At 38.9% G+C, this 21,777-nt stretch overlaps 1 protein-coding gene across 3 annotated transcripts in view; it reads left to right on the top strand.

The window, feature by feature from the left end:
- ADCY5 (adenylate cyclase 5) overlaps positions 1 to 21,777 on the top strand; it is a 242,562-nt gene that overhangs the window by 200,078 nt on the left and 20,707 nt on the right. For all 3 annotated transcript variants that reach the window (XM_088146444.1, XM_088146443.1, XM_025170761.2), the window contains exons 9-12: positions 313 to 335; positions 4,624 to 4,768; positions 7,426 to 7,523; positions 16,397 to 16,484. In XM_088146444.1, coding sequence (XP_088002570.1) covers positions 313 to 335; positions 4,624 to 4,768; positions 7,426 to 7,523; positions 16,397 to 16,484 — 354 coding nt within the window. The remainder of the gene's footprint in view (positions 1 to 312; positions 336 to 4,623; positions 4,769 to 7,425; positions 7,524 to 16,396; positions 16,485 to 21,777) is intronic.

The raw sequence follows: 21,777 nt of genomic DNA, 5'->3' as shown, positions 1-21,777 counted from the left end.
GGCAGATAACTGTTAACTACACACAGCAAAGAAAAAAAAATGAAGTATAGTGTTTTGGAGAAAAGATGATCCTCTTAGAATAACTGCAGATGTTGCATAGCAACAGACTGAGATAGCAACTTGGTTCCATTACGTTGAAGTTTGCCAAGTAGTTCTCTGCCCTGCCCTGGAATGGATAATACTGCATACTCTTGGCAAGACACTTATCAGCATGATGTTACAAATGGATGTCCCCTAAGTGTTTTTGCATTAACTCTAATGTATTCACTGTCATTCTGTTGGCTAATTAGCATTTTCCTATCTTCTTTTCAGGGGTTTGAAGATCCAAAAGACAAGTAAGAGAAAAAACATCAATTATTCTTTTTTATTGAAACGTTTAAAGTTTGTCACTCTACAAAATAGAATACCTTCTCATTTTTGTGTCTTTATTTGCCATATCTTTCTCCTTAAATATTTGTTAGATGTCAGAACACATCATATCATCCTGCCACTAATTTTATCTTCTATTCTATAATGTAGCTTTAATAGCTAATCATGCAGATTCTTAATTTATCTGTTAAATACATGAACAATCAAAGGCTGATATCTGGAAACATTAAAAAAAAAAAGAGGAAGATCAAAGTGTAGTAGTGGTAAAGAATTTGCCTTGGGCAAACTACTAGTTTGTTTTGCAAATAATGCTGGTCCCTCTTTTGTTTAATGTTAAACTAGAGCAATGTATTATTTGTTCAACTAATCTTGATTTCAAAAAGCTGGTTTGGTTTTCAAAATACAGCTTGGGTTGGTGTAATCAAATTAAGTAATTTTACATGCTTAAAGGCTATATCTCAAGATGGTAACCAAGCAGTGTTTGCTTTCATTCCATCCCTCCTTTGTGACACATCTAGAGTCTTAGCTCAACCTCAAAGTGCACAAAAAATGAATGAATGGGTAGGAAACATATAGAATGAGAATTCCTCTCTGCATATTCTTATATATTTGGACATGCTGCATCTTGACTGTTGATTATAGACTGTAAAGGGCTGCAGAAATGGTGTGCATAAGACTATTTCATCTTGGAAGTGTGAAGCTTGGAGTTTTCAATTTATACAATTGTTTTTAAATTTGCCTCTAAGATGTAATTTATTGGAGACAGCATGATGAGCTTGTAGTAAATGGGCTACTTCTGATCAAAGTGGAAGAGAAGGGTAGTAATTTAATTATTGTTCCCCAGATTCTAGAGCTATGTGACTATGAGAATAAGGGTGCTACAAGAAATTAAATAAACAGATCCTCCCCCTTTACTGTTTTGTCTGTCATGATACTAATTTCCATGAATGTCAAGGGTCATATTTACACCACAAGACTAGAGCATCTCTTTTTTTCTTTTTTTGCGGGGGGCGCAGTGTAGTTTTGGATGGAGAAAGCCTAAAGAAATTTGAAAACAAAAACATCCTTGGCACTCTGACAAAATTATAATTGGCAAGACATGCTGGAAAAGCCTAGAATACAAAACCAATCATTGTATTTGCTTATTGTTGGCTAGTTTCAAAAACTGCTGGTTGAGAAATTAGGGAATATGAGCTTACCCATAGAAGTAAAAAGCAGTCACAGTTTGCATAAGGAACTATAGAGATGGATTACAAAACATAATATAATTTATGAAAGAAAACAGTAACATTATATTTTATGTCTTTGAGTCAGTTTTGATTCCTGTGGACTACATGGATAAGTTTGTGCAGTTTTCCTGGCAACATTTTTTTTAAGTGCTTTGCCCTTGCCTTCTTCCTAGGGCTGAGTGAGGGGGGCTGGCTCAAAGTCACCAAGCTGACTTGGTGCCTACAGTGGAACTTAGGTTTCTGATGCGTTAAGCGTTACACCAAACTGGCTCTTGACAACAACATTAAGGTGCCTCAAAATTATGGTACTAAAGGGGGAAGTTAAAAGCGTGTATTTAGGATCAATACTGTCAATATAGTTATATTTTTTCCTTTTAATATATTTTTGAACACATTTTTTGTAATAAAAAAATTTCCACTTATCCCTTCCCTTCATTATTCTCCATTTGCTTTAGTTTCATGCTAAAAGATGTGTAAATAGTATGGTAACTGCCATTACAGGAACTTTAATTCCCGGAAAACATTCCCGGAAACATACCTTTCTTTTGCTAATTTATTGTTAACAAGAGCAATTCCTCTAAAAATTTACTCTGTTTAGGAACTGATGCCAATTTAGACTGCCTTAATGTAGCAGTCTTTTCTATTTTGAAAAAAGAAGTTGGCTTAAAACTAGGGTCTTCTGTTCACAGATGGAAGGGCTCATTCAGACTGCAGAAGGTGTCTGAATAGACCAGTTCTTCTGGCAGAAAGGAGGAAGAGGTGATCTTTTTAGATTTCCCCTTCCTATGGCAATACCCTGCCTTCCAAAAATCGGAGAATGCTTCTACCAAAGGGAACAATGTTGAATCCAATTCAGTGTTTTTAGACCAAAAATCTTTGTTGTGACATGAACATTCTTCTTGATTTGAATTAAAATTTCTTGCTTAATAAAAATAAGACTTACACGTTTTAAATCATATTACCCAGGAGAATGCTCTACCTGGGATTACCTCTCTGAAAACCTACTTCATCCGGATTTATGAAAATAAAACTGACTTTAATAAACACAGCACACTGAATGTTTGGGTTGCTGCTGGCTATACTAATGTGTGCCAACTAAATTTGCAATGACAGCTGGCAAATTTCAGAGACTAGTTATCTAACGTGGGAGAAGGATGGCAGAGAGACAGAGAACTCCAAAATAATCAGAAGTGTGGCTTCCTAATTAAAGATATTTGTTAGAAACATTTTTTTTAATTATGAAAATGCCAAAAAAAACGTAGAGAATGCTACATTGGCTCTGGGAATCTATAGTGAATAATTGAAGAACTGAGCCAGGCTACCATTTATTAAAACCTCCTGTGGTTTGCGCTAAATTACCACCTTCTTAGGAATAAAGTAGTTCTTAGAGGTTCCATGGAAGGGTAAGGTAGTATGTTTTAAATTATCTACAGTGTGTAATGGATGTGCCTTCTAATATCTTCTACTATATCCAAACCAGTGAAGAATGTAGACTGCCCAACCCTTTGTCCTTCCTGACAAAAGATGTCTTCAGAATAAAAGTAGTTACAGAAATCCTTAATTAGATTATTTAACTGTGCATGAGTGCTGGAGTGCCTTGATCTGTTTGTGTACTTTACAGCTTACAGTATCCTGGGGGAGGTATGGCTAAAGGGGGTGAGGATTCACTGTACAAGTAGTTCTCAACTTACAACCGTTCATTCAGCGACCATTCAGAGTTACAATGGCACTGAACAAATGGTGATTACAACCAGTCTTGGAGTTCTGGCCATCCCAGCAACCCCATGGTCACATGATCACAATCTGGGAGCTTGGCAACTGGCTTGCACTTATGACCGGTTGCAGCACCCCACGTTCAGGTGATCGCCATTTGCGACCTTCCCTGCTAGCTTCTGCAGAAAATGAATGGGGAAGCCAGGCAGAGAAGGTTGCAAGTCACTCTGGTAAGTCTCCCATAGCCATGCACCCACCCGCAGCCTCTCTGCACTCGTGCTGCACCGGCCACTTGTGCGCCCCTGTGCACCCTCCCCGAGCCTCGTCGCCCCTCCCCCACCACTCGTGCAGCCCTGCTCAACCCTCCCTGACCCTCGCCATACTACCCTCGTGCACCCCCACCATGCCTCCCTCACAACCCCCCTCACACCCCCACGCACCTTCCCTCAGCCTCACCGCACCTCCCTCGCACCTCCCCACCCACCCTTGCACACCCTCCTCTATCTAGCCTCTGCATCTCCCTCACACCCTCCAGATAGCAGCCACTTACCTGCCTGCCGGCCTGTTGGTGAGCCACCTGGGAATTGCAACTTCTTGCTGGCTTCCCCACTGACCTGGTTGTGGGAAGCCAGCAGGAAGTTGCCTTGTCTAACAACCGTGGGATTCATTAATGACAGCAACCAGGACTGCAGGAATTGCCATTGCTAAGTGATGTGGTCACACTTTACAACCGCTTCTCTTAGCAATAGAAATTCTAGTCCCAATTGCTGTTGTAAGTTGAATACTACCTGTAGTGTTTTGTTGCAGGTATGATTTGCCAGTTTGCTAAAAAAATTAATTAAATGGTATATTGAATTTATCATGAAGGTCCTTTTTCTACAGCAAAGACAGGATATTCCTCTCTCCTACTTGCTCCAGAGGCAGGCCTAGAAAAAAAATTGATATTACTACCTATAGGAGGAGATACCTCCATTGTCAGTTTTGGAATGACATCCCCAAAAGAGAACTCATGGGAAGAAAAGTCGGAATAAAGGAGTCATATGTTAAATTATATAATTTGGTTATAAATATTATTGCTTCTTGTATGAATTTCTCCCATGTTTTTTCCAACCCCTGAGTGGGCTGGGTGCTCTGTCTCTGCTGTAGAAAAAGGAGCCAGAAAATTATAGAATGGGACATAGCAGAGCTGTTCTTGAGGATGGGATGTTACATCTGGAAAGTTCTAGTCAGATCATCTTTAGGTAATAACTTTGAGAAACTTTCTTTTGTGTAAACACCACTTAACTGGCCTCTACTTTATTCTCTTGTCCAGGAATATCCAGGAAAGCATGAATCCAGAAGATGAGGTGGATGAGTTTCTAGGTCGCGCAATTGATGCAAGAAGCATTGACCGGCTACGTTCAGAGCACGTTCGCAAATTTCTGTTAACATTCAGGGAGCTTGATTTGGAGAAAAAGGTAAATTTCCATAAGGATGTATGGGTCTGTGAAATCCATTAGCAAGGGCCAAAGTAGTCATCATGGTAGCAAATCAGTGTGTTTAAACATAGTTCTGGGTTAATTGCATGTATGTCCAAAAGAGGTGCATAATGGAATGTATAGAACCTCCTTCCATTTGAAAACACAGTTTTACCTCACTAATGGTACTGATTTTTTTTTTCCTCAGAAGGGATCACTTTCAACTCCATTTCTCTTTTTGACTCCTGCTGAAATAAATTCTTCACCCAAACTTTTGCATATCAAATATTTTGCATCCTTTTTTCTAATGTGTCTTTCTTGTAAACAAACTACATCTTGTTTAATTTTTTTAAAATAGTGAAATAATTTTCTCCTTTTTTGAGGAGCATTTGCTCCATTTACATTCCACATTAGGCATTTAAAATCCATATTTATACCAAAACTTAGAAAAGTCAATACCTGTAGCACCTAACGTGGTGGTCTCCTCCTCAGTTTTTTGTTGTGTCAGTTGCTTAGGGCTCTTTTTCACTTCCATTTGCATTTCTTTCAATTCCCCTTTAAACTTTTCTAGAAATTCTCTTGCTTTTTGCACTGAATTCAGTCTGAACCTCTGTTGTTTAAAAGTGAAGATCACTCCTTCCAATTTATCCCATCAAAATGGTATCTTTCTGTTTGAACTTGTCATTAAAAAAAGAGTACTCCTTTCATTTGCACAGTATTCTGATCAGGATTTCTTTAAGTACAATCTCATCTGCATTATTAATCTTCAATTTGGTAGTAAAATGCTGCTGCAAAACTTGATCTCTAGTCTCTTAGTACATTTCTTAATTTGCAAATCACATATTGATTGTATAGAGTGTCAATTTCTGTCTCCATATCATCTTCATCCCATTGCAAAAAAATTGTTAAAGATTGTACAATCTTTTCTCTGGTGTCTTCTCCAGGATCCTTTGGAACTGCTCTGGGTCTCAAGCAGAATTCTTTTTCTCTCAATTCTAGTTATGCTAGATTGTCTAAGTACTTTTCCATCTCTCCATTTATTATTTCTGTTTTACTTTCTAAAATTTATTTGTCATTAATTTGTTTAACTTCTCCCATAAGTTGCCCTATAGATTCTTCAATTTTTTTGGTAACTTCTTCTTTCATCCTCTCTTTCATCTTTACAAACCTTTCTTCCATTCTTACTTCAAAAGCTACCATCTCACTTTTAACAGATTCAGATACCTGCTTTCCCATCTCTTCAAACACTTTTTATAATATTTGTGGAGTAATTCCTTTTCTGTCAGTTGTTCTAATGATCCTCTCCTTCCCTCACCATACTTTGCAGCTTTTCAATTACAAAGATGAAAATAAAAGGCAAGCTTCTTTTCCCCCCCCTCATTCGCCTTCTCTACATACTTAAAGCTTTAGTCCCAATCTGTTTTTCCATAGTTTTAATGACATGGTCTGTCTCATGTTACACTTATCTCCTTGTTTTGTAAATTTCACCAATTGTCTTTCCCTTTGATGTCAAACAGCCAACATTTCCAGGAAGGTCTGGTCTGTTTATTTGATTAATTCCAAATAACACCAAAAGCACTTATACCAAAATGTTAATCTTTCAAATTTATACAACCCCCTTTATCCGTTTATAACTTTCTTAGTCAAAATCTTGTTAAGCTCTTTGCTGTTGTTTTAAAGTCTTTTGAAGTATTATTTCTTCTTTATTTTACTTTCTTTAATTCAGAAGGAAGTCTAACTCGCCCAGAGGCTGTTTTCTTTGTCCTGCTGTTTTCAAAGGCCTCTTTTCAACTGTAAATTGATTATATCCAAAAGTGATCAAGAAGGTGAGGGTTTGGTCAAACGTAGTGCCCTTTAAAAGGCTGTGTGTTGCGTGTGCAAAGGCACCGTTTTTCCTTCGTCTTCCGGCCATTCTCATGAAAAGACTGCAAGACTTCCATCCTGCAGTTTTCTCATGAGGAGCAGCTGCCTGGGGTGCAGGTGGGCGATGTCTTGGTCTCTCCTTTATCCGGAAATTACTGCTGGCCACCGTTCACTGTCACAGCGCCATCTCCACTACTTCAGAGAAGTCTAATCTGCCATAGAACCTCACCCAGAAGCCTAGTTATCATGACCTTCCACAAGATTTGGGCAGACACATATTTCAAGACTTGGGCTTGTTATTTTCATGTATATTTTAGCCCTTAGTTCAAATTATTCTTTTCAGAATTGGCCCTGACAACTACTTTTTCATTCACAACAAACAGCCTCCTTTCAGTGAAGGTAATGATCAGAAAGTTTTTAAAAGAGGAGGTTTTGCATTAGATATACTTGGCTTATACACTTTGTTCTTCTTTCTAAGCAGTTCAAATGCCTTTAAAGATGATTGTTTCAGAAATCCTTGCTATCAATCTGAAACCTTTTCATTGGTGTCCTAACAGCTCAGTCAATAGAGCAAGCCAAATCTGCTAAGAAGTGCTAGTAATAAAAGACAACCTGTGGCTCTTCTAAAATTGCTAGGTTACAGTTTCTAGCATCCCTATAAAAACATGAAGAACTATTGATCTTCTATAGCTGGTGGGGACTGGGATCCAACAACATCTAGTGGGCCATAAATTTATGCCCGTGAATGGGAGTTTTAAGAATGTTTGTTAATGGAATGGTTTCTTTCATTGCAGTATTCCAAACAGGTAGATGATCGATTTGGTGCATATGTGGCTTGTGCTTCCCTAGTCTTCCTCTTCATTTGCTTTGTTCAGATCACAATAGTGCCACAGTAAGTAGATCTTTGTACCTTTGCTAATCTAACATCTCTCATCTATCTGTCTGTCTATCTATCTATCTCTGGGTTTGTTGCACTAAAGCAAGATTGGGTAGCAACTGGTGGCCCCTAAGCCCTTTCTATGGTTCTTGAACCCCCTCTGTCTTTGCTGCTAAATCCCAGTGGCACAGTTGTCCAAAATGAGCAGCACAGGATCCCACCATTTTAGCATTTTATATGTATATGGCAGGATAATGCTTGCTATCACAGTGCCATCTGGAGTAGGGCCAAAATACTTGTGAACGGCTTCCTTTATTTATTTTTATTTGTTTAATGTAGAGGCCAGGTGACTCCATATGACTCTGGGCAGCTTACATTTTAAAAGCAAGAACCATAAAAGTAGGTACAGGTCATAGATGGCTAGAATCTGTAGGAATCTTTCCATCTGAAAACATTTAATTGATAAATAGATCTTTTCAAAAAGTTGGACTTTGGAACTTTTGCTTGGCTGGTGTTCAGTTTTACTGTACACTGTGCAAGATACATTCTCTAGAAGTCTCTTGCAGACATTAATCTATATATATTTTGAATACATGAGGCAGAAGCAGCTGTGTTAGTGTCACCTCATCTGTATATTCAGACTGTTTGTAGGCAAACACATCTTGAGCGCTTCGGATTGGGTGGGACTGCTGTAAAGACCTGATTAGTACTTGGATCAGATGCTACCAAAACATCCTGGCACTGTAGGCTGGATCAAAAGTTGAAAAAACATCTCAGAAGAAGGCATGCTGTTGCATGGAACTGATCCCCTCCAAGCTGGTTTCAGGAAAGGGAGATAAATTAGTCGTACATCAAAGAGGCTCTTTCCTTTCCTAAAGGGAATGCCAGGGTCATGGGGGGAGAGGTTTCACAAGTCCAACCCTTTTCCCATCTGACCCTCCTCATCTAAGGACGCTGGAGATGTTGTGGTGAGGGAGAAAAATGTGGGAGGGGAGGGGTGTTGAAGAAGGAAAGAGGTGGGAAAAGTGGTTGCCAGGAAAGTGGAAAGGTTGTTGGGAGGAAATGAAAACAGCTTAAGCTGACGGTATCCAAGAATACTTGCCCTACCTTACCCATGAAACTTCACAGGCCTTTAACTATCACTGTGAACTCTTTATCTTTGGGGCAAAAGGTCCAGCACAAGAAAAGGCAGAACTGGTTCAAAATGCTGCAGTAATCAAAAATGTATCACTTACATTCTAGAGTGCTTCGTCTAGGAAAACTAAAAGAAAATCTAAAAGAAGCTTGCAGCTAAATTCAGGCTGATCTCTGCACTGAATCTATGATTAAAAGGGACTAAAGTGGTTCCTTCTGGTTGAGCCATCTTGGAGCCTTTATATCACAGATGTGTGATATCCGTCGAATGAGGACTTTCACAGGACTTGGCACTTTATTGAGTTTTTATAGAAACTGCCCCAGCAATCACAAAAACAAGAATACTTGCTATTTTGCCTGTGAGTGCTCCCACCCATCTTATGCAATACAGGAAATGTGTCCTGGGCATCTGTTGCTGAGACAAGGTTTGGACTTATTTCCATAACCCATTCTGTCAAAAAACAAAATAGACACCTGTTTGTACTTGCACTGCTATGTGTTTATGGATGGTAATTTATTAATATGTGCCCCTGTCTGACTTTAAAATAGCATGGCAATTATAACAGAAGATACAAGATAGCTTCATGGAAACAGAATAAGCATATATTTATTAATAAGTAACAAAACTAATTTTTAAGGGATCTTGAGGTAAAAGATTCCCTATAACTGGATTAGATGGAAGTTGGGCTTGAAGCCATACCTGCATATGGTTATGCGGAAGACTCTGCAAAGCTCTGGATTTAGTTCAGAGCCCTGCAAAAGTTGCCCACAATTCATGATGTGAATCTAGATAAAGAAGAAAAATATTAAATAAATGGAAGTAATCATGGTAATAGAGAGCCAGTTTGGTGTGGTGGTTAAGGCACCAGGCTATAAACCGGGAGACTGGGAGTTCTAGTCCCGCCTTAGGCATGAAGCCAGCTGGGTGATCTTGGGCCACTCCCTCTCTCTCAGCCCTAGGAAGGAGACAAGGGCAAACCACTTCTGAAATCTTGCCAAGAAAACTGCAGGGACTAGTCCAGGCAGTCGCCAGGAGTCAAGGCTGACTTGAAGGCACCAAAAAAAAAAATCACGGTAATGGATTATTCAAATTCAACTAAATAAAAATGCTGATTTTTTTCAGTTGTCCCACTATATCACTTTTCCCAGTTTCCCAAAAAGTTATCAAGATTTGGAACTGCAGCAATCGCGTTGAGTGGAATTTATGAGAAATGTAGGACATTCGATTAGGGTAGCTGCTTCAGATTCACTACTGATAGCACTGCAAATCTAAACAAGCTCTGTTTCTGCAATCTTCAAGCCAGTCCTTTAGAGCCAGAGTTCAGCTGACTGGCTGAACAACAACAACAACAAAGATCATTCAAACCACAGCCATATCTGGTTTAACCTTAAGCTTCATGACCTAAATAGTCATTTTCAAATAACTGCAGTTTAACCCTGATAAAAAGACAGGCACCAGACTCAAAGAGATCTTGAAGATAGACAGGCGAGCAGGCGGGAAGATGTAAGTAGGCTTCCCCCAACTTGCATTGCTTCAGATATGTTACGACTGCCACTTCAAGTAATACGAGCTATTGGCCAAGTTGGCTGGGAATTTGGGGAATGGTAAATCGTTGGGAAAGATTCTTCAGCTGCATTCTCCCATACAAACTGGCATTGGTTTTATACCCATGATGCTGTCTTGATTTCTAGTTGGCACGTGTAGAAGCTATGGTTTGTTAAAGGCACTGACAGGAGGTGTTAAAGATTCCTGACCCTTCTTGATAGAGGTACCACTCCCAACCATGGGTAGGGTATGTACTGTATATTAAATTAGTATAAAAGCTCTCTAAGAGCAGATGGAGCAACAACATTATCATCCTTGATAAGAGCCCTGTTCAGATCTAAGAGGTTCTGCCCAATAAAGTAGAGTTTTCCAGAAAGAAATATTTTACCTACATTTTCCCTCTTGCCAGTTTTATATTCTTAGAAGAAATACCTGGCTTTATACTTTATTGTGAGCAATATTTCAGCCATATAACATCAGGTCAGTTGTAAAATAAAATGTTGCTTTTAGAAACTCTGATATCTTTCCTAAGTAGTGAAGGAATAAGGAGGGAGTGTGGGCACAAAGTGCGGTGCCCCAAAAACGGTTTATAGGAGTGACACTGTTTGTTGCTCAACCGATAGGGGAATCGATGCTTTACAGCTCTGAATATGCTTTAAAGGGGGCTTTGAAGTTTAATTTTTTAGCAAATATTGCAGTGATCATTTCATTATAATCAGCAGGAATGCCAGGAAACTGGTGAATAAATTAGCAAGTGGAAGTGCTCTTTGTAGTAAAAAAAAAATGTGAAGCCCTGCTGGCTTTCACAAGGTTAGCTTTAATGTTACTGAGCTTGATAATCATTGTAGTTGAATTATGGATGAGGCTGCACGGCAGAAGGAATGTACAATGGGGCAAAAAAGTATTTAGTCAGCCACCAATTGTGCAACTTCTCCCACTTAAAAAGATGAGAGAGGCCTGTAATTTTCATCATAGGTATACCTCAACGATGAGAGACAAAATGGGGGAAAAAATCCAGAAAATCACACTATCTGATTTTTAAAGAATTTATTTGCAAATCATGGTGGAAAATAAGTATTTGGTCACCTACAAACAAGCAAGATGTCTGGCTCTCACAGACCTGTAACTACTTCTTTAAGAGGCTCCTCTGTCCTCCACTTGTTACCTGTAGTAATGGCACCTGTTTGACCTTGTTATCAGTATAAAAGACACCTGTCCACAACCTCAAACAGTCACCCTCCAAGCTCCACTATGGCCAAGACCAAAGAGCTGTTGAAGGACACCAGAAACAAACTTGTAGACCTGCACCAGGCTGGGAAGACTGAATCTGCAATAGGCAAGCAGCTTGGTGTGAAGAAATTAACTGTGGGAGCAATAATTAGAAAATGGAAGACATATAAGACCACTGATAATCTCCCTCGATCTGGGGCTCCACGCAAGATCTCACCCCGTGGGGTCAAAATGATCACAAGAACGGTGAGCAAAAATCCCGGAACCACATGGGGGGACCTAGTGAATGACCTACAGAGAACTGGGACCAAAGTAACAAAGGCTACCATCAGTAACACACTACGCCGCCAGGGACTCAAATCCTGTAGTGCCAGACGTGTCCCCCTGCTTAAGCCAGTACATGTCCGGGCCTGTCTGAAGTTTGCTAGAGAGCATTTGGATGATCCAGAAGAAGATTGGGAGAATGTCATATGGTCAGATGAAACCAAAGTAGAACGTTTTGGTCTAAACTCAACTCGTTGTGTTTGGAGGAGAGAGAATGCTGAGTTGCATCCAAAGAACACCATATCTACTGTGAAGCATGGGGGTGGAAACATCATGCTTTGGGGCTGTTTTTCTGCAAAGGGACCAGGACGACTGATCCGTGTAAAGGAAAGAATGAATGGGGCCATGTATCGTGAGATTTGGAGTGAACACCTCCTTCCATCAGCAAGGGCATTGAAGATGAAACGTGGCTGGGTCTTTCAGCATGACAATGATCCCAAACACACCGCCCGGGCAACAAAGGAGTGGCTTCGTAAGAAGCATTTCAAGGTCCTGGAGTGGCCTAGCCAGTCTCCAGATCTCAACCCCATGGAAAACCTTTGGAGGGAGTTGAAAGTCTGTGTTGCCCAGCGACAGCCCCAAAACATCACTGCTCTAGAGGAGATCTGCATGGAGGAATGGGCCAAAATACCAGCAACAGTGTGTGAGAACTTTGTGAAGACTTACAGAAAACGTTTGACCTCTGTCATTGCCAACAAAGGATATATAACAAAGTATTGAGATGAACTTTTGATATTGACCAAATACTTATTTTCCACCATGATTTGCAAATAAATTCTTTAAAAATCAGACAATGTGATTTTCTGGATTTTCCCCCCCCCATTTTGTCTCTCATAGTTGAGGTATACCTATGATGAAAACTACAGGCCTCTCTCATCTTTTTAAGTGGGAGAACTTGCACAATTGGTGGCTGACTAAATACTTTTTTCCCCCACTGTAAGCCTGTTTTGTTTGTGGATTTTATACATAATCAGTCAGAAAAATTGTCAGGATAAAATTTACACTCATATATAGTAATGATGTTCAAAACTGAAATGGCAGTTAACTCTAAAGAAAAATTAAATATATAGTTTAGCTCCAGTGGTCATTAGAAATGCATCTGAAGGCAGCAAAGTTACTTGTGGCACGCAACCACATTGTACCTTTGCTCTGGTATCCTTTCGATTTTCTATGGGCATTTTTTTTAGAGTAGGGAGAAGGAATGATGGGGAAATAGGAATACAGTATTGCCAGCTTGTCCAATCTTGCATCTGCTGCAAAGAATTTGTACCCAATGAAGTATTGTCTAACAGGATATATAAAGGGAAGTTTCTTGCCCCTACAACACTTCAGTTCAAGGATGTGTCATTGAACATGGCATCCCCTGCCATTTATTATACTGGTTGGGGCTTCTGGGTAATTACAGTTCAGCAGCATCTGAAGGGCTTCCTACCCCTGGTTTGATTCTTGCTGCAGATGCCTCTGTAATGGACAGCACGTGTAAAATACCAAGGAAAATGGTATTGTCATGACCAACCTGATTCTTGCTGATTAAGAAAGCGAACTGAGTTTTTCCCATTCTCTTAATTACATTACAGAATTTATCCTTCCTTTCCCATCTTTTTAGATCATATCCCCTTTATTTCTCTTTTAAACTGAAGACTGCTGCAGAAAGCTGAGCTGCTCTAAGGAAGCTGTGTTGAGAGATGCAGCGGTTATCCTCTTAAATTATAATGCTGCTATTTGTATCTTTAGGGAATTGCCCCTGTGTACGAGGGGAAAGCCATTGCAGTGGGGAAAATGGTACCATAGAGAAAGTCTTAAGTACTTTCTTTCCAGCTCAGTTTCCCCAAGTGATCCTTTTGTGAAAATGTTTTGAAGATCAACCTGTAGCAGAAAATCTCCCAACCCATCAGTGAAATTGAACTTCTGGCAAAGCAAAGAATTGTAGATCCACATGAATATGGACTTCAAGTGTATAACAGAGAATTTGAAACAGGCACTAGAAGCAGTATTACATTTGTTGGTCACAAAGGCATTAAACGTTCCTTTGAATCATCACTTTTTGTCAAGTGTTGTGGTAGAAAATTCTGTTTTATCTGTATCCAAGTCCATGCATGAGATTAAACAAGGGACAGATTATTAAAAGAAGCTGTTTTTTTTCTGAGCCTTTCTAGCATACAAATGTAATATGGTTCTGAAGAAACTTGGGTGCTGAGTCATGATAGCTACGATAGTCAGGATTGGGCTGTTGGAAATGAAGAGGGCATGCATGAAAAGGAAGTGGTAGAAAAAAGTTTTGACCAAGAGAAGCAAGGGGGGCAACCAAAAAGCAAGCCAGCAATAACCCTACGAAAACAGTACACCGTCAATGTCTGCAAGGAGGAGGATCCAAGGGAGGAGGGGAAATAGGATGGCATTCACTGAAGGTAGGTACGGCTGGCTACAAAATACCACCCAGGCAGTCTCTCAACAGTAACCGGTTGTTTCGAATCCCTTTGTAAAAATGAATTATGTTCATACTCATTGAAATGATTGGTACTGCCTTGTATATGTTTTTCTCGTCCATTTCTTTTGACAAACACTCATGGTGATCAGGGAGGGGAAGGAACTACTCTATATAAAAGCCTCCCAATAGTTTCAAGTTGAGTGAGAGAGAATGATTTTTTCCCCCTGATGTATGGAATATAATATGATTTCAAGATTAAGAGAAGTATAAATTGAGTATGTTGCTTGGATTGCAGATGCTTCTATCATTGAATTTACAACGCTGCCATTCAGGTTTATGGTTTTCCTTACTGCCAAATGCATAATAGGACTGAAATTGCAAAATATAATTTCAGTCTCACAGTGATCTCCCAAGCAGAATGGTATTTCCTATAAAAGATGGAGCTTCCTGACTGGTTTAATAATTTATCAAGGTCTGTGATTGGCTCTGAGGTTTCTACCCTAACCTTCCCCAACCTGGCTTTGCTGGGTATGGATAATGCAATCAACTGTATGGTGGGCCATCTCCACAACATGAACTTTTACTCCCCAAAACTTGCTGGAAGACACATCTCTGTTCTGCTGATGCAGCAATACTTTCAAGAACACCTATTGGCTTTAAAAGAGCACTGAAAGCACTAACACAGTACTGCAAGGAGACCCAGCCAGACATCAGTTATCAGAAAACTAAAATCATGGCGTTTGCCAAAAGGCCCAAGAGTCACTCCTGGAACATAGATGGCCACAAGATTGAGCAGGTCTCCTGTTTCAAATTTCTGGGGGTAGTCCTTCATTCTGTCGGCCCATAGGTATTACGTTGCTGAAAATGCACAGAGGAGCTCATCTGCCATCCTTAAATTCCTTAAGACAAAAGGTGGCCACTATATACCCGCAGCACTTAAATTATTTGCAGCCAAGCCAATAGCAGAACTTCTTTATGGTGCCCAGCTGGGCCCCTGCTCCAATTTTGCACCATTAGTACTTGTAGAATCCAAATTTCTAGGATCAGTCCTTCATGTCCCAAACTGTGTCTCTATTGCCATCCTGTGACTAGGGACAGGCTTTGTGAAAGTGGAAGCTAGAGTGTAGGTAACCATACTCAACTTTTGGCTCAGACTACCCTTTTTTCCTCTTGGCCTTGCCCAATTAACTATGAGTGACGATTTTCAATCCATATGGAAACAGGCAGTGGGAACTGAAATCTCATCCCTGGGCTTTTCTCCAGGTCTTCTACTCAGCATGGGATACGACAGGCCAACGCACCCATTAAACAGCATATAGCAGACACAGAGCGCTAATTGGATCTAGCCAGGACCCCAACCTTTATTGCTAGTGAATCCAACAGGTACTCTGCCTCCCTATGATGTACCTAACTAAACTCCAAGTCCCTAAACACCAGAGGGCCTTTACCCTGGCATGATGTCATGCCCTCTCCTCAGCTGTCCTTGAGGGCCAATATAGGAAGATCCCTTACCCAGAGAAACAATGCCCCTATGACTCTGGACACACAGAAACAGAGCACTTGCTTCTCCAGTGCCTGTACACAGAGACATCAGTATTAGCCTCATCTCACCATTATTGCATAAATACCCAGGGCACACAGGACAATTCTACACCTCCCTGTGGCTTTCAGATACCAACCCCACTACAACATACAATGTTGCCAGGTTCTGTACAGCAGTGCTCAAAATTCATCAGATGATGATCTGTAACAAACTAAACTTAATGAGTGCTTAGTCTGCCATTATTAGAGTGCTCTGTAATTTGATATAGTCTTCCACATACTAACCTTTGATGCTCCCTGACACCCATCTAATGCTTCTACCCCTTCTTTTAGATTCTTATAGACTATGTACACACACACACACACACACACACACACACTCTTTCTGTTTTAATATCTTCTAGCTTTTCATATTTTTTCTTTTTTTCCTCTTTCTTATTTTTAGATTCTGATGTATCTTCTATGCTTTTTAATTGACTGTACCACACCCTCCTTATGCTGGTCTATGACTGTAATAAAGATTTGATTTGATTTATGGATAATGCAAGCTGTAGACCAACATAGTTGGAGGGATGTGGATCAGGGGAGCTGCTGTGTGTATATATAGTTCTCTGTCTACAAAAGCCTATATTCAATTGACTTGTAGTTATATATATCTCACCTGACTTTGTTTTCTGGTTTCAGCTCAGTGTTTATGCTGGCGTTTTACCTGTCCTGTTTTGTGATATTGACCACAGTAGTGTTTGTTTCAGTCATTTACTCCTGTTTAAAGGTGAGTTGCTCCCTTATGCATTGTTTTAATTAATTGCCCATTTTGAGGCTGAAACCTAGTGATATACTATATAATGAAATCACCACACTGACTTCCTGCAAAAAATTACATTTTTCTCATTGTCCTTCTGCCAGGAACTTCAGGTGGAATCTGTAGATTAATATTAGTAGAGGCTTATTAATTGGTTCACTTATATAAGCTTTCTTCAACCACTTCTGAAAACCAAAATACATTTCCTACAAGATACTTGAGATCTCTTATTTGGAGTGGGACATGGGATCTTTTTGCATCCAGAACTCACAAATTTTTATTTATTTAGTTTTTTGGCAGCTGAGCATTGGAGTGATATAGTGATATAATGCAAAGACTTTTCCAGAGGGGGTAGGCTTGGAATTTTCTCCTTTTCCTTACCCTCTTTTTTGGATTTAGAGTTGTTTATAATGTAAAAAAGGCCCATTAAACCTATTGGACATTTATTGCTAAAAGAATAAAATTATGAGTCTTTTATGTGGCTGTTTGCTGCCTGATCTTCTGGAAGCAGCATGTTTTGTAAACTGATTTAGATTATATGTATATAGTTTCCAAATGGATTGTTTAACAATGTTTGTAGATTTCTCCAATTCTGAGACTCAGGGCAGTGAACAAAAAGTAGTGAAACAATTAAACAGAAAGTAACAAGGCAATAAAAACAGCAATATGCAGATAGATAGATAGATAGATAGATAGATAGATAGATAGATAGATAGATAGATAGATAGATAGATAGATAAATAGATAAATAGATAAATAGATAAATAGATAAATAGATAAATAGATAACCAACTAGCAAGGTTCTCAAGGCAGTTTAGAAAATATGCAAAATAAAGATATTATAAAACTACTTCTGTATAAAAAAGCCTCAGCTAAGCCTGGGCATTGGTTATGTTGACTTGTGATTGGTGACTCTGTTTTTACCCCAGCTGCTGTTTTTATGTGTTTTTTTTTCTGTTTTTTAAAATGTTCTTTTAACATCATCAGCTGCCTAGAGTCATGAATTTGAAATGGATGGCCATATAAATTGAAATAATAAGGAATAAATAAATAAATAAAATTAGCCACCATCCTTTGTAATTGGCCATGTTGGCTACAGCTGCTGGGAGGGCCAAAGTTTTCCCCTCCCTGATGTAGAAATACATGCTCTTTGCAGGTAACTCAGACCTAAGCAAGCTAGACTTTGTCAGTAATCATTATATCCAAGAAATGAATTAGCAGTCAGTGTAATTATTGCAACACTGGCTTGATATAAACCAGCTTGACTGCTGAATTCTGAAAAGGATGAAATCTCTGAATTATATGCAAAGCAAATTATGAATACTCTTTAGTGATCATATGTAAATGTTACCAAGTGTGTCTAAAAAATATAGTCACTTTCTTCCTTGACCACTAGAACTGGCTGATGACATGAATGTGGCAAATGTTTAGTAGAAGTAACAGTATCATCTACTTGGAGTTTTTTTAAGTAGCAATTGTGAAAAGAGAACATCTTTGGATATGTTTCTTGTATTTTAGGAAAAGTGATTTCAGGGGTCTGTTTGGCAGGACCCATTAGCTATTCATTCTAAAACAGGAGTTTGGATGGAAAAGGACTATGCTAGGGAGTAACATATTGGGGACCATATTTCAAACAATAGGAACAATAGGAAAGCAAGGGATTAAGTCAGGGTTAAATTTTGATTAATTTTAAGCGTAATTTAATTAATTACATATGTTGATATGATTATCCCCCAAGTACTTAATAACTGACCTCATCACAGTTCAGCACCAGTTCTGCAGATGGCTTTTGCGGAGTGAAGGTTATGTTCCCAAACAAGAAAATATTTAAGTGATAGGAGATTATAGGTCCTGTTCTTGTAAATTAGTAGAAGATTGATTTTAAAATGTGAAATTAGTTCCTTTTGATCTTCAAATGAGATTGAGACAATAGAAAATACTATCCTCATATATGAGAACAGTATTTTCTCAGAGAATGTTTGATAGATTAGAAGCAACGTCCATCCTCTTAGAACATCAATTCACATGGTTTGGTGTTGTCCTACTGTTGCCATATTTGGAGCTGAAATCCATAGGATTTTTACTATAACTTCAAAAGTTTATTGAAAGATTACTTTTCAGTCATTCATATGCTTTTCTTGATTATATTTGGCATTTGTCAGGATATTTAGAACTGTGCCTGGGGAATGGCCAACATAATAAATATACAATGTTGGAAAGATAAATCTAAACCTGCTTTGCAGCAATGCATTGCTGATATGTGTTGTTTGCCAACTTTTGACTTTTTTTAAACTAAAAATCAAGAAAGAGGGCTTTAAAGCAATTTGGTCAAATTCTGGGGAATTGTTTTATTTATAATAGAGATGTCCAGGCCTTTTTTATTTTAATTTTATATCATATTATTATCATTGTTGTATGAAAGCATTTATTAGAAAATCACTCCATTTATGTGTAGGGAGGGAGGTTGTATATGTGAGGAATGATACTTATGTATGTGTCCATGTGTCTTTGTGAGTATGGGAGTTGTGGGAGAGGGGAGGCTCTATGTGTCCATGTATCATCCATCAGCATGGCAGGCTTCAGGCTAAAGCCAAGTAGACATTGGCTTAGGGTGCCAAAGTGGCCCCTCCTTCCAAATCATTCCAAAAATACAAATATTTGCATCAGCGGGAGGCGCGATCAGTGCAGGCGCTATCAGTCCCTTCCCTTTCGTCTGCTATACAGAATACAGCCAGAACTTGAAATTTTTTATTTTCTTTACAAACAGAAAAAAGTCAGTGGGAAACTGTTAACTCTGGCTAATAATTGCTAATGAAACACCCAGTGACAAACCTAACAGTTAAAATTATGATCTTTACAGCTCCTTGGCATGTTAACTTAAATGCTTAGACTCTGAACTATCGTCTGAGTATCCAGAAGCATTTTGATATAGACCAGTGTTGTCCAAACTTGGCCACTTTAAGATGAGTGGACTTCAACTCCCAGAATTCCTCAGCCAGCCATGGGGAATTCTGGCTGGGGGATTCTGGGAGTTGAAGTCCACTCATCTTAAAGTGGCCAAGTTTGGACAACACTGATATAGACAGTCCTGATGGTGACCCCCTCTGATTTAGGTCCTACGTTTCTGAGACAAAATCTCAGTCTCAGAATCGTGGCACCCTGCCTCAGTGCTGCAGAACTCATTGTTTACTACCTTCATGTTTCTTCTCCTTCCATTCTTCTTGCATATTTTTCCATATCTTTGAATCAGTCACTGCCAAACCTTGGAATCCATTACTGGCGTTTTAACCCTTTCCGTAAAACATTCCCATCCTAAATTATCATTGTTCTCTGCATGGTCTAGTGCTTCATGCAAATAGACTTCTCCTTCATTGTAACTTCCAGAACAATAAAATGCTGATTTGTATGATGAAACTGCTTTCATATTTCTTTTCTAATGTATTCTGCCCAGTTATGCAATTTTGAAAAATTATCACCAAATGATCAAATGATAAGCGGTTAGGTTCTCAGATAGAAGTAAAGAGTGACTTATTTTCCAGGTTTGAAGTATTATGTTTTCAAATGTCATCAGTCAGCAAGAATCATAAATAAAAGTATTTTTATTGATTTTTTAATCCATTATTTCATATTTGACCTGCTTCAGAGTTCAGTGGTAGTCTGAAGAGCAGCACTCTTCATAGCGTGTGGTTTGGGGGCAATGATGTTGTAGTCCCACACATCTAGAGGGCACCAGATTGTAGAAGACTTATGAGGTTTTAAAAGTACTCCTATACTTAAGGAGGTTATCAGTACTTTTAAGGAGTACTGATAATAATTTTGCTTTCAGTACAGTGCATGATTTATTTTATTTCTGCCAATGTAAAATGGCACTTCACTGTGATTCATCCATAACAGTAAGAGCTGTTGTGCTACACTCTTAGTTTAATCACAAGAGTATTGTCAGATGTTGTTGTTGTTATCGTCATCTTCATCATCACCATAATCAGTTTCGTACTGCATTTTGTTGTATCTTATTATATTATATTCTTCTGTATCTTCTGTGTTGGGGACTCCCCCTTTCCAGTCCATCCCACTGCCTATGCTAGAAAACAGATGGACATTCTTTGTACTGGGTGCAGGGGAAAGTAGCAACTTAAAAATAGTCAACATGGCTGTGGATTGTTTCCCTCTCACTCTGTTTGTAAGAGTTGCCAGCAACTCAGTGTTCCTTTGATGAAAGGAGTTTCATAATGATGCTTGTGTCTGAAGGAAAATAAAGTCCTTCTCTAAGTGCAAAAAAAAAGGGAGAGGAGCAAAAAGGGGGAGGTCAGTGGGTTAGTCATTGCTAAAAGAGTATTCTACAAAGCATTTCTCCCTGTTGTGGGTTTTTCTCCTCTCTTTTTAAAGGAAACTTGCTTAGAAGCTAGTTGATGAAATAATAGTGATGGATAAGGAAGCTGCTATTTCTCTTTTGTTTCAGATTTTTCTCTAGGAATGGCAGCGGAGAGGACTAAGATGAGCTGAAATTAACACTCAGCAGGGAGGCTTTTAACTTCTATAGAATTTCTGCATTCGCATTTGAGGCCTAAAGTATCTGCTTGGTCTCCATGGATTTGTGACATTAAAAAATGTGTGTGGGAGATTTGAAGGAAAAAAAACAGCAAACAAAAAAACCTAGTGATAGTAAGAGAAAGAGTGAGGTGGGGGAGTGGAAGAGGAAGAACCAAAGGAAAACAGGACTGTCCAGGCATACAAGGATAAGAGCCTCAGCACACATAAACTTCAGGGATCCAAAATTCATTTGTCAAAATTCCTTGAACTTTATTTATTCAGGATAATATTGATCATTATTGAGCCACTTTTGTACCCTTGATAATGTATCAATCAATTTTTAGGATTATCAGATTTAATCCTAGTTAACTGTTCTATGCCTCAGATACATCTAAGGTTTTAGGGCATTTTCATTTGTCAGCATCCATATCATCAATTCACTATTTTGTTTGCATTCATTGTCCACCTAACCTTGATCTTCCTTCACCCTTTTTATATAAGAAATATCTAAATAGTTTGCAACCTTGGAAACAGAACAGAGTGCTAAAGAGAATGCTGAAGATTTCATAAGCATATACAAGTTGATATATCTGTTCTGAGATTAGGCTTTGATGCACATACTGAAAACAAGGGTAGGCCTGATCATACAATATTCTTAATTTTGGGTGCCATTCTCTGCTTTTCACCTAAAAGCTATTATATCTATCAGGTATAATAATTGACCAATAAGGTC

The sequence above is a fragment of the Python bivittatus genome, unplaced genomic scaffold (genome assembly GCF_059951505.1).
Source record: "Python bivittatus isolate LINGU-HERP-01145 unplaced genomic scaffold, Pbiv_v1 ctg000480_np1212, whole genome shotgun sequence".
NCBI classification, from domain to species: Eukaryota; Metazoa; Chordata; class Lepidosauria; order Squamata; family Pythonidae; genus Python; species Python bivittatus.
Note: the sequence above shows the minus strand (reverse complement) of the source record. Positions and strands in the feature narration are given on the sequence as shown.